General features: G+C 35.5%; 1 protein-coding gene across 2 annotated transcripts in view; it reads right to left on the bottom strand.

Moving 5' to 3' along the window:
* The window catches only part of LOC106092368 (E3 ubiquitin-protein ligase NRDP1), a 52,318-nt gene extending 40,049 nt beyond the window's left edge, over nucleotides 1-12,269 (bottom strand). Inside the window, exons 1-3 of one of the 2 annotated variants that reach the window (XM_013259205.2) lie at nucleotides 12,027-12,269; nucleotides 11,833-11,961; nucleotides 11,631-11,773 (exon numbers count right to left, since the gene is read on the bottom strand). In XM_013259205.2, coding sequence (XP_013114659.1) covers nucleotides 11,631-11,773; nucleotides 11,833-11,922 — 233 coding nt within the window. In that variant the 5' untranslated portion in view covers nucleotides 11,923-11,961; nucleotides 12,027-12,269. The remainder of the gene's footprint in view (nucleotides 1-11,630; nucleotides 11,774-11,832; nucleotides 11,962-12,026) is intronic. The other variant, XM_013259203.2, reaches the window with a different exon arrangement.
* Nucleotides 12,270-13,743: the final 1,474 nt, after the last annotated feature.

Raw genomic sequence — 13,743 nt, 5'->3', positions numbered from 1 at the left:
CTTTCTCTGTGACAAAAGTTTATTTTTATACTCTATTAAACTTTCTAAGGTATCTATCTTCCACGGATTAATTTTCCATTTTATACTAACATGTACCGTAGAAACAGTTGAACACTCCTATAGTGCTAATGAAAATATCTCTATAAGATCTTTACTCAACTCAGAGCACGTACTTTTTTTCATCGACATTGAGGTTCATATCTAGAAATTCCCCAATACCATCATAAATTTATTATACAGTATTTTGCACATATTGTTCGCAACGCAGACTCAGAAAGCTTCAGTGTGCAAAAAATCATGTTGTGATCGGCAAAATTATTTTCAATTGAATTAACCAATATAAATTACTCTAAATACTATCTAAGGAAGATTTACTTGATGGGAGAGCAATAAATTTGTGGGAAGATTTATATAATAAATTTACATCTATATCCCCCATAAATATGCATGGAGAATTATTAAATATTAATAATATATTTTCCAATATATTCGAAGGAACCATTTTATGGTCTGTAAATAGAGTATATAATTAAAGGCTTATTATTAATTGCAATGTTGGGTAAGGAGAATGCAATCACATCAACAAAATTGTCGCTTTGATTAATTAAAACTTCAAAATTTAGATTATTTTCAATATAAACACTAGTCCCTCCAAAAACATCTTTGGTACAACAGTGAATTGCAGCAAAACTATCCATAGCATATAAGTTAGTGAGATTGCTATCCAACCACGTTCCCTGGGCAGCACTAATTGTTGGAGGGGTAGTTAATTCTCCAATAATTCTTTTAAACTCATTAAATTTATTAATTGAAGATATTTTTCTAGCATCGTATTTAAATATTTTTTATTAAATTCATTATTCTAAAATTCATTAAATGCATTTACTTTACAAAAATAATTTAAAATCATAATTAAGAATTAAAAAAAATTTTATCTAAAATATAATTGTAGGCTACGATTTTGATCCATTTTTTTCCCATTCGCCATCAGAACATATAACTTGTTCATCCCCAGGAATTCTTCGTTGACAAGATGCAATACCAGCTTGGATAAAATATGGTCGACATCATCCATCGAATTTAAGCGTATCGCCTGTTAATTCCTTTCTCTTTTTGCAAAAATGATGCCATGTTTGGCAAAAACATATTTATATCCCGCAGATTTTTATGACTTCGAGTAATTTAATAGTTTCAACGATTCCTTACTCAAAAAATCATTAACAATCATTAACCCTATGGTCTGCAGCCGGACAATATCCGATTGTATAACATTTAAATTTTAAAACAAAAATTACATTTTAAAACAAGTGGACTTATTCCTTACACCACACAAGATTGACTGAAGCTTATTGTCTATTGCCTATTAGATTTTGTATTAGGTTTCTATATATTGGTGAACAGTGGTTTGTATTCGATTTGTAGTTCATTCGTTCGTCAGTTGGGGTGTTCATAATGTGTAGCATTTCTAGTGCGTATCTTCTTCTGTAATTTGGTTTTTGCGCCAATATCTTGGTATCCTTAAAATTTGGTATGTTTCCCCGAGTTGCACAATGGGCTGTGAGTGCAGTCTTCTGTTCCAAAGGCTTATCTTTCACCTTTTATCCGATTTATGAGCGGAAACCTTTGTCTTTACTTTTTTTGTCGTGCCAATATATGCTATTGGGCATAAATTGGACTTGTCCCCATGGAGCTTATTTTTATACCACGATTGATTTCACATCCTTCCTTATCTTAGTTTAAGTCTTGCTAATAGGCAGTTGACATAATTGCTGCTTTTTAATGCCAGTTGGTATGATTCCTTATTATAAATGTTGGAGTTGCTAAATCTCTACGAAAAGCCTGCAAGTTCCTTCGTATCCTTATCTTTTTTTCCTTAACGTGTTTTAATAGGTCAGTTACCGTTTTTCTTGGGAAATCATTTTACTCCAACATGTTTCGAATTTTCCTCTCATTATCGATGTGGAAGGATTTGTCGCTTATTTTGAGCACCCTATCGATAAAATTTGTGGCAGTGTTGATTTTTATCTTCATTGGATGCTTTAAGTAGAAAAACTCATCAACTTTCCGATGCTTTGTTTTTCCGTGACAACTGAGCTTCAATTTGTTGCTTTTCTTATAGATTGTTGTGTCTGGGTAGGGCAATTTGACATTCTACGGTAAATTGAATTTGTTGAATGAGCTTACTATTCGGAGAGTGTATTCTACTTAATTTCGATTATGCAGAATATGTCATCTACATATTTGGTCAGAAATCGCGGTTTGCTTGTTAGTTTATTAATACAATTATCTAGAAGTTCCTCCATATATATAATCGGCTATAATGGAGAATCCATTGGCATGTCCTTTTTCTGTTCACAAAACTTGTCTTCATGCATGAAATATCTGGAATCTTTTGTAATAAATTAACAATTTCTATAAATAAATCAATTGGAATTTTTGTATATTTGTGAACAATTGTTCATTTTCGATACTGCCAGATTGACAATTACACTGTGGAACAAGAATACCACATCGAACGAGACTAGCAATTCCGTGTCCTTAAGTTCTTGGTCGTTGATTTTTATTTTGAACTCAATTCCATCCTTATGCTGCATATTGAGTCTTTTGTAACATTGTCTAATATATCTGTTATGTACTTCGATAATTGGTATGTACGCTACTCCTTATTTTTTTGCCCACTCTTGGAGAGTAGTTATGAATTGAGTTTATTCTTACTCTTTGTGTTTCACTCACACCCAACATATTGTTCATGTTTAGATTAACTGACACGGGATAACTATGAGCATCACACTGGCTAGAACTTTGGGCTCCAAACTGTGTGGTGTTCTTCGTTATCATGACAAGGTTAGCTCGGAGCTACCGGGCGCGTCCACAGGTTGCGGATAGTAGAATGCTCTACACGGAGTAGCTGCAACTGCAGTCGCAGACAATCAGCGCTATCGAGTGGAGAGTCACAGTGAGAGGCCGGGTGGCACCAGCTCTTGCTTAAATGCTGAGTGCCTATGATAGTCGATACGTCAAGGCGAATAAATGTCACCTTTAAATAACCAATGGTCATCATGTTCCCGCGGCGATCGGCCGTAAAGACCGGAACGAGCTTGCTCACCTATAAGAGCTTGTCGAGGATCGCCACCTCCACATGCAAATGTGGTTACAACGACAACACCATTCCCACTGTTTAATGCATTGCCTGAGGGAGACGAGTGTGTTCAAACTTTGGAGAGCAGAGAAATGCAAGAGAATGCGAGTGTGAGATTAGTTTGATAGACAATCACTTACAGAAAGGTAATTTGTGTATGAGATTAATTTATTCTAAACATAGTGGGGGAAACTCGGTAAATTTCTAAAGGAAAATGAGAACATTTTAATACTAAACGCAGAACCAAATACAAATTTGCCCATGAACATTCCATTAAGGAACAGGGGCAAACTTTTCACAAATCAATGAGTGCTGTCCGATTAAAGTTTTAAGCTCAATGATAAGGGATCTCCTCTCTTTGTGGAGATGTTTTTACATGGCTGCCATGCCAAATGGTTCAGTACCTCCCAAATAGCGCCAGTATTAGAAGGGCACACCCACCGCTGAAAATTTTCATGATGTTCTCGCCAGGATTCGAACCCAGGCGTTCAGCGTCATAGCGGACATGCTAACCTCTGCGCTACGCAGATAATGGAAGAAAAACTGTGGCAATGAAGAAAGACGATTATGACGCAAAATTTAGGGGTACCCTTGGAGACATCTGTACGTATAGACGACTAAAGAGAGACCCAACATCAGGAATTAAATTCAAAAACAACAAAATTGTAGACATCCTTTTGGTTCGGAATATCATAAACACGACGGAAAGGAACAAGTTATTTAGTAAAAGTGCCAACGCTCCAAGCATATATTCACCAAAAATCCATAAAACAGGTACCCCACCTAGGCCGATATTTATTTATTTCAACATCAATACATAGAAAGCCTGTTTCTCCAAAAACTCCCCTATCCGAGTAAAAAAAAGTTGATGTGGTCAGATCCAAATATATCTAGGATAAGATAAAGTAAGAGCTAATTAAATCCAAATGGATCTGCCATATCCAATTATATATAATTATATATAATGCTTTATATAATTATATCTGGAAGTATATATAATTGGATATGGGACCAGATATAATTATATCTGCTGTATATAGTTTTATTGAAATAGATATGCTATATATAACTATATCTGGCCTTGGATATAATTATATATATGACTTGCACTCAATCTTGCACTAAAAATAATATAACACTTTCAGTGTTATAATTGTATAGAAAAATAATGTATTAACAATAGTAATCCTAAAGTATTAGACATTTTACTAAAAAAGTTTCCATTTCTCAAAATTTGATCGATATGTGAATGTTGGTATTAACAATAGATAATATGTGATATACGGGAGTTTTATTTTCTAAATGTAATATGGTGACGGAGAAAAATATTTTAAATATTTTATCGAAATCGGATGAGAAATGCTCCTTTTAAGGACTCAATACTCTATTTCGGGAGATCGGTCGATATGACAGCTATATCCAAAAATAATCCGACCTTGACCACATTCGACAAAGCAGTGTAGAGACCTATTAAAACTCACTGTTCCAAATTTCATCGAAATCGGATAAAAAAATGCTCCATTTATGAGCTCAATAATCTAAACATGAACAATATGTTGGGTGTGAGTGAAACACAAAGAGTAAGAATAAACTCAATTCATAACTACTCTCCAAGAGTGGGCAAAAAAATAAGGAGTAGCGTACATACCAATTATCGAAGTACATAACAGATATATTAGACAATGTTACAAAAGACTCAATATGCAGCATAAGGATGGAATTGAGTTCAAAATAAAAATCAACGACCAAGAACTTAAGGACACGGAATTGCTAGTCTCGTTCGATGTGGTATTCTTGTTCCACAGTGTAATTGTCAATCTGGCAGTATCGAAAATGAACAATTGTTCACAAATATACAAAAATTCCAATTGATTTATTTATAGAAATTGTTAATTTATTACAAAAGATTCCAGATATTTCATGCATGAAGACAAGTTTTGTGAACAGAAAAAGGACATGCCAATGGATTCTCCATTATAGCCGATTATATATATGGAGGAACTTCTAGATAATTGTATTAATAAACTAACAAGCAAACCGCGATTTCTGACCAAATATGTAGATGACATATTCTGCATAATCGAAATTAAGTAGAATACACTCTCCGAATAGTAAGCTCATTCAACAAATTCAATTTACCGTAGAATGTCAAATTGCCCTACCCAGACACAACAATCTATAAGAAAAGCAACAAATTGAAGCTCAGTTGTCACGGAAAAACAAAGCATCGGAAAGTTGATGAGTTTTTCTACTTAAAGCATCCAATGAAGATAAAAATCAACACTGCCACAAATTTTATCGATAGGGTGCTCAAAATAAGCGACAAATCCTTCCATATCAATAATGAGGAAAAAATTTGAAACATGTTGGAGCAGAACAATTTCCCAAAAAAATGGTTATTGACCTAATAAAAAAACGTGAATGACAAAAAGGATAAGGATACGAAGGAACTTCCACCGAAAATTTATAAAATGACAAAATATATTTCAGCCTTTTCGGCGAGATTTAGTAACTCCAATATTTATAATAAGGAATCATACCAACCGGCATTAAAAAGCAACAATACCGTCAACAGCCTATTGACCAAGAGGACAAGTCCAATTTATGCCCAATGGCATATATTGGACGACAAAATTAAAACTAAAGACAAGGGTTTCCGCTCTTAAATCGGATAAAACGGTGAAAGATAAGCCTTTGGAACAGAAGACCGCACTCGCGGCCCACTGTGCAATTAGGGGACACGTACCAAATTTTAAGCATGTCAAGATATTGGCGCAAGAACCAAACTACAAAAGAACATACACACTAGAAATGCTGCACATAATTAACACCCCAACTGACGAAAGCATTGACTACAAAACGAACACAAACCACTGTGCACCAATATATAGAAACCTAATACAAAAATATAGGCAGTAGACAATAAGCTTCAGTCATTCTTGTGTGGTGTAAGGAGAATAAGTACACTTGTTTTAAAAAGTAATTTCTGTTTAAAAATTTAAATGTTAATAAAATTTATATTTTTGTTTTTGTGCTTTTGTTAAATTCTGTTCTATGTTACTATAACCTTTTTAGTTATCCATTCCCTGATGGAGATTACCGGTGGAAATCGAAATATTGGTAATATTTTAAATAAAATAATCAATAAAAAACAACACCAACATCTGTTTTTGATAATTGTACATGACCTCAAGCCAACCATCCAAGATATTTTAATCAAAAAAGGCCAACAATACACAACCCGATTAAATAAAGTTGATATGGTTAACTCCAATTATGTCTGACATCAGATATAATTGGATCCGAAAAATGGTTATATACAATTGGATCTTATTGGGTGCATTCTTATACAATTTGATTCAATTGTATCTCGAATTTGTGCCAGATATAAACAGATCCAATAATATATAATAATATATTGGGTTGCCCAAAAAGTAAGTGCGGATTTTTCATATAGTCGGCGTTGGCAAATTTTTTCACAGCTTGTGACTCTGCAATTGCATTCTTTCTTCTGTCAGTTATCAGCTGTTACTTTTAGCTTGCTTTAGAAAAAAAGTGTACAAAAAGTATATTCGATTAAAGTTCATTCTAAGTTTTATTAAAAATGCATTTACTTTCTTTTAAAAAATCCGCAATTACTTTTTGGGCAACCCAATATAATTGGATCTTAAATCCTAAATTAAAAAAAAAAACATCATATCTCTTTGGATATAATTATATTAAGCAGATATATTTATACCTAATCCAGAATTACAATCAGACATAATTATATATAATTGGATATGGCAGATTCATTTGGATCTAATTAGATCCAACTTTATCTTTTCCCAGATATATTTGGATCTGACCATATCAATATTTTTGTACTAGGAAATCCTATTAATATAATAAAACCTCGGCCGCTGGGGTCCTTTATGGGCAACATCTGCTGTTCCTTTTCAATCTAGTAATGATTGAAACAAAACTTTTGACGACAAAAAATGAACAACCATAGATTCTTCAAATGTAATTAAAATAATTTTTAATATTTTACATTCTGCAATCACATTACATTTAGAAAATAAAACTCCCATGTATCACATATTACCAATCAATCCCATGGTAGACGGTTGTACGTACCGGATTTACACGATGGAGTTCTTCATCAAGGACTGCCGCCTCAGTGTACAACACACTGCAACAACAACAACAACAATTGTTAACACCAACAATCACAAATTTAAAAAGATGAGAAAATATCTAAAGTTTTTAGAATGGGACGGTTTGTTAGTAAAATGCCTAATAATTTTGTATTACTAATGCGAAATATATATATATATATATATATATATATATATATATATATATATATATATATATATATATATATATATATATATATATATTGGTTGAAGTAAGTGCGTAAGTAATATATATATATATACATATATATATATATATATACATGTACAATTTCAACCAAAATCCGCCGAGTAGCGGAAAGAGGCGAAATACATGCATACACATATGCCTGCAAAGGCAGTTGCAGTGCTTCCACACATATATAAACACCATTTGAAAGTAACCTTGTGTACAATTGGCAACATGTCATGCACCTCCCATTGCCCGAAATACGCCTGGTGAATGTCCTGCAAAATATGTCCACCACCAATTAAATGAGACCTACTGTTAAAGTTGTTTTTGCAGCACTGCGAAAAATAGGACATTTGTATGACCTACAAAAAACAAAAAATAGACAGAACAATTTTTTTTTATTTTTCGGCAATATTATTTGACACATTTTGCCCCCTTTCGCATGTTAATTATTATTTTAATACCGCTTCAACATTTTTTGAAATCCACATTTTGTTGCCAGCGTGATTTAAACTCAGGTTCCTTCAAATGCACCAACTCAGCCACCACAAAAATATAATGAATGGAAAAATGTTTACTTTAAGAAGAAAAAGAGTTGGTAACCCTGGTCGAGTTTTTTTACTTACCTTCGTGTTTGTGATTTAAAATAAAATTTTTTACTTGGTTTTTAACCATTTTTCACGCTTAACTTTTTATACCCACCACCGTAGCATAGGGGGTATATTCATTTAGTCATTCCCTTTTGCAACACATCGAATTATCAATTTCCGGCCCTACAAAGTATTTATATTTCGGATCGTCGTAAAATTCTAAGACGATTTAACGATGTCCGTGTGTCTGTCCGTCTGTTGTAATCACTCTAGAGCCTTCAAAAATTGAGATATTGAGCTGAAATTTGGCACAGATACGTCTTTTTGATGCACGGTTTAGTTTTTGAAAGGGCCTAATCAGACCATATTTGAATATAGCTGCTTTATAGACGGATTTTTCGATAAAGGGTCTAATGCCCATAAAAAAATATTTTTCGCCCGATTTTGCTGAAATTTGAAACAGGCTTCCCAACAACTGATCCAAATATGGTTCAGATCGGTTTATATTTAGATATAGCTACCATATAGACCGATCTCCCTATAAACGGTCTGAAGGCCATAAAAGCTTTATTTATTACCCGATTTTGCTGAAATTTGCAACATTGAGTTATTTGAAGCCTCCCACATCTGACCTAAATATGGATTACATCGGTCCATATTTAGATAGACTGATCTCCAGATAAAGGGTCTGAAGCCCATAAAAGCATTTTTTTTACCAGATTTCGCTGATATTTAAAACCGTGGGTAGTTTTACGCCTGCCAACATAGGACTCAAATATATTTCAGATCGGACTATATTCAGATATAGCTGCGATATTGACCGATCTACCGATAAAGGGTCTGAAGCCCATTATTTATTACCCGATTTCGTTGAAATTTGAAACAGTGGTTAGTTTGAGGACTCTCGATGCCCATCCCGAATATAGTTTGTATCGGACAATATTTAGATATAGCTTCCATACAGAGCGATCTGACGATGAAGGGTCTGAAGCCCATAAAAGCTTTTTTTTTATCCGATTCCGCTGAAATTTGAAATACAAATTTCAACAGTGACTTATATCTATTAGACCACTCAATGTCCGTGCCGAATTTGGGTGCGTAAGTTATCCAATTTTCACCAGATTGTGGGTATCCAAAGTTCGGCCCGGCCGAACTTAATGCCTTTTTACTTGTTTGTTTTGAATTAATACTATACTGCAGTACCAAAGTTTTTCAAATACCTCAGACAAGCAGGCACAGTGTTGTAAATAAACGTACAATTTGCAGCGAATGTAAGCTGGAGATCGAAGAAAATGAAGGAACGATAAACGGCGATAAATTCAATAAAAGCTTTCATGCAGTGTGTACGAAACTGAATGAAAAAGAATTCAACAACCTTCTAACTCACGAAGAAGAATTTGTTTGTCATATCTGTGGTGGTAGCAAAACCAACAAGCAAAGCAACCGGCAACCAAAAACCCAACAACAACAATAACAACGTAACAATATCCATAACAAGTGAATTAAATACAATGAGAGAAGAGATGAGAAACCAACTGGGCGCAATGAACGAAACAATGAATTTTATGTCGAAGCAGTATGATGATATCTTGAAGAATGTAGCAAATAAGAGAAGGATTGAAGCAATGCTAAAGGAAAACAATTCGCTTAAAGCAGAGGTTAATTCTTTAAAAACCTCGATTAAATTTCTAAATGATCAAAGAGTACAAAATTACTGTTATTACTGGTGTCAAAACAAAAGCAAACGACTCGGCAGTAGATGCTGTCATTAAGTTGTCAAGTGGTGTTGGTGTTAAGATGCAGGCCGAATCTATTGCTGATGCGTATTTTTTGAATAAAAAAGGAGTTAGTCAAACGGTAGTCGTTAAATTCAATTCAAACAAGTAAAAGCGTGCTAAGTTCGGCCGGACCGAATCTTATATACCCTCCACCATGGTTCGCATCTGTCTAGTTCTTTTTCCGGTATCTTGTTTTAGGCAATCATAAGACAAAAGAAAAATTGCTATGATATTGGAGCTATATCAACTTATGGTCCGGACCATAATTAAACTGAATGTAGAAGTCGTTGTGTAAGATTTCAGACAATTCGAATAAAAATTGGGCCCTTTAGGGGCTCAAGAAGTAAAATAGGGAGAACGGAGCTGTATCAGGCTATAGAGCTATTCAGACCATAATTGAATCGTGTGTTGAAGATCATGAGAGAACTTGTTGTACAAAATTTCAGCCAAATCGGATTTTAATGACGACCTCTGGAGGCCCCAGAAGTCAAAATCGCAGATCGGTTTATATGGCAGCTATATCAGGTTATTGACCGATTCGAAGCTAACTTAGCACAGTTGTTGGAAGTCATAGCGAAACACGTCGTGCAAAATTTCATTCCAATCGGTTAAGAACTGCGCCCTCTAGAGGCTCAAGAAGTTTAGACCCAAGATCGGTTTATATGGCAGCTATATCAGGTTATGGACCGATTTGAACCATACTTGGCACAAAAGTTGAATATCATAAAAAAACACGTCGAGCTAAATTTCATTGCAATCGGATAAGAATTGCGCCCTCTAAAGGCTCAAGAAATCAAGACCCAAGATCGGTTTACATGGCAGCTATATCAAAACATGGACCGATATGGCCCATTTACAATCCCAACCGACCTTTGGACCCCACTAACCCCAGAATCAGCGAGCTGAGTCTGGAAATAAACAGGGTAGTCGACGAACATAAGCGGAACTTGTGGCTGAAACACTTGGAGCAATGTAACTTAGGTACAGGTTTAGGCAAGCTGTGGTCTATTGATAAGTCACTCTCAAACCCCGGTAGACGGGATGGCAGGACCTCAGTCACTTTTGGCGAAATAGCCGTGACTGATCCGAAGAGATGCGCCAGGTTGTTCAACCGTCAATTTGTTATGCATCCCGAGAGTGACAGGGCAAGGAGCAACATAATACAACATATTTAATACTCAATAACTCGTCTTATTTAGAGTATGCGTTTTACAACAGATTTTTGTTGGTAGTAATGTATGCGAGTTCTTACGAACTATATATGATTTTCTCTGTTGGACTCTGACAAAATTCGTGTGTTCAAATATAATGTTAAAAAAAAGACAACTTGTAATATTTTCACACAAATTGTGTATAAAGTATACATCCTCAATCCTCTAAATTATTAAGCAATTTCACTTTATACATTTTAAGATAAACGCATTATTTTTGTTGTTGTACCAATGTGTTGCACACTGAGGCGGCAGCCCTTGCCCATAAAAGATTTCCTGGGGTCAATCCGGTACGCTCAACCGGCTGCCATGGGATTGAAGATAAAAACAAGATAATCCATTGTTATTTTCTACCTTTCTGTTACATACTCATAATCAATAAGTAAATATCTCGAAAACTAAATAAGTCTTTGAGATTCTGAAAGTAATTGTCTTAAAGTTACAAAAACTGACCATAACTCAAGAGACTTGAAAATGATATTAGTAACATAACTCATGAAACTTGAAAATGGTATAGTATTGAGTCGGCGATTCATCTTTAATGTCATTGGTAACTTACCGCGATAACAGATTTCGTAAAATTCTTGGAACCGCTCTTAAATTGGCTGTTGTTAATGAATTGCGATCAACGGGACATGTTGGTTGACGGGAAAGCCACTCATTTATGCATGCACGACAGAATGCATGTTCACACATAGCAGCCTAGCAGAAGGAATATTTAAATTCCAACATTTGATTAATAAATGCAATCGCAAACAAACCTGCAAGGGCTCCTCCAAGACTCCGGAACATATGGGACAAGTTAACTCCTCATCGACCTCGCCCTGGAAACGATGTAGGTCATAACCCATTGCTGCTGCTTGATTTCCTCTTTAACTGCCTCTATCAATCTATAATGTATAGAAATTGTGGAGGTTGAAGGTGTTGCGACAACTACAACAAATACTTTACTTACGGTGGTGTTTTACACAAACAATAGCAGCAAGAATTTGCACTATCACGAACAAAGTTTAAGTTTAATTTCAAGTGAACGTTTAATTTTGCTGCAGAATTAGATTTTATGTTGATGCTTGCGAGTTGTGTACAAAACTAAAACTAATTTACCGACCATTAATTAATTAACTTTTTCTTCTCTTCTTTCAATGTTTGGTCTCTGTCCATACTTGAGCTATTTATCGACTTTCCATTAGTCGATTTTTCATGTTTAAATGTTGAAGTCGATTTTATATAACGAAAAGAGTCGATTGTTAATGGGGACCTTACATGGCACATCAATCATTATTCCATCTATATTAATTTAGTACTATTGGGTTGCCCAAAAAGTAATTGCGGATTTTTTAAAAGAAAGTAAATGCATTTTTAATAAAACTTAGAATGAAATTTAATCAAACATACTTTTTTACACTTTTTTCTAAAGCAAGCTAAAAGTAACAGCTGATAACTGACAGAAGAAAGAATGCAATTACAAAGTCACAAGCTGCGAAAAAATTTGTCAACGCCGACTATATGAAAAATCCGCAATTACTTTTGGGCAACTCAATATATAGTCACAGATGTTTAATATTGGTTGTTGTTGTTGTAAACACATTTGTATATGGAGGTGGCGATCCTCGTCAAGCTCCATATTTGAGCAAGCTCGTTCCGGTCCCGGGTTCACTAATAGAAGGTTAGGTCACTTGCGGAAGTGGATTAGCCCCGTTAACACCATTGAGAATATCAAATCTACTGATTGAAGAAGTCATCAAATAGGAGAAAACGCAAACAAAAATAAATGTAAAAAGGGAAAAAGTTGACATCCTCAATGCCAAGTATGGCCAAAAATTAAAAAAAAATTTATATCGGCTCATAGCTTAGCTTAACCTTATTCGAGGAATCCTGTTCCAGTCTATAGAACCGATCGCCGCGGGAAAGTTGTTGTTGTTGTAGCAGTTTATTGTGTTTTATCTTTCGTCTGCTTGATTCTGTTAAGTGTCGAGACCCAGGAACTCTGCGACTAAAATGGGGTGCGTCCACAGGGATCTGGGTCTGAGTCGAGTGGGTCTGGCCGGGCAGTTAAACAGGTGACGTGTATCGTGCGGTCCCTGGTTAAAATCGGGACATACATCTTGCACGTCGGCATCAATCCTGGCTCTGTGGGAATTGAGGCGGCTGCATCTGCCGGAACGTAATTGAGCCAGAACCACTCTGGTTTGCCAGGGGAGGTCGATTTCTTCGGGTGCAATGGGTGGCGGTCGTTCTCCAAGGACAACATTCACTCGGTAGCCAATTACCGCATCTGCTACCGTGTCTGCATGAATGTTGTTTAGACCCGCTTGATATGCCGCTTGATCTAGTGGTTCTCTCTTGTAGCGCTGAACCTCACGCTCTAGATCGTGTAGATCTACCTTAAGGCTTCTGGGCGGTTGATATCTATCCACAAGATGATGGTTAGGATGGTTTCTGCGATAACAGCCCAAAAGGTATTGCTTGGACAACATGCAGTTATGTCTTCGCACTGGTAGGATCTTTGTCTCCTGGTGGAGGTGGTCCACATGAGAACTGAGGAGACAGCCTGTCGCAGTTCGGAGGGTGGCTTTCTGACAGATCTGAATATTATTCCACTGCGTGTCACAAAACTGAAGAGACCACACGGGCGCTGCATAACTTACCACAGACCGGTCAATTGCTTTGTA

The sequence above is a fragment of the Stomoxys calcitrans genome, chromosome 1 (assembly GCF_963082655.1).
Source record: "Stomoxys calcitrans chromosome 1, idStoCalc2.1, whole genome shotgun sequence".
NCBI lineage: Eukaryota > Metazoa > Arthropoda > Insecta > Diptera > Muscidae > Stomoxys > Stomoxys calcitrans.
The sequence above is the reverse complement of the archived record's forward strand: the minus strand, read 5'-3'. Positions and strand labels throughout refer to the sequence as shown.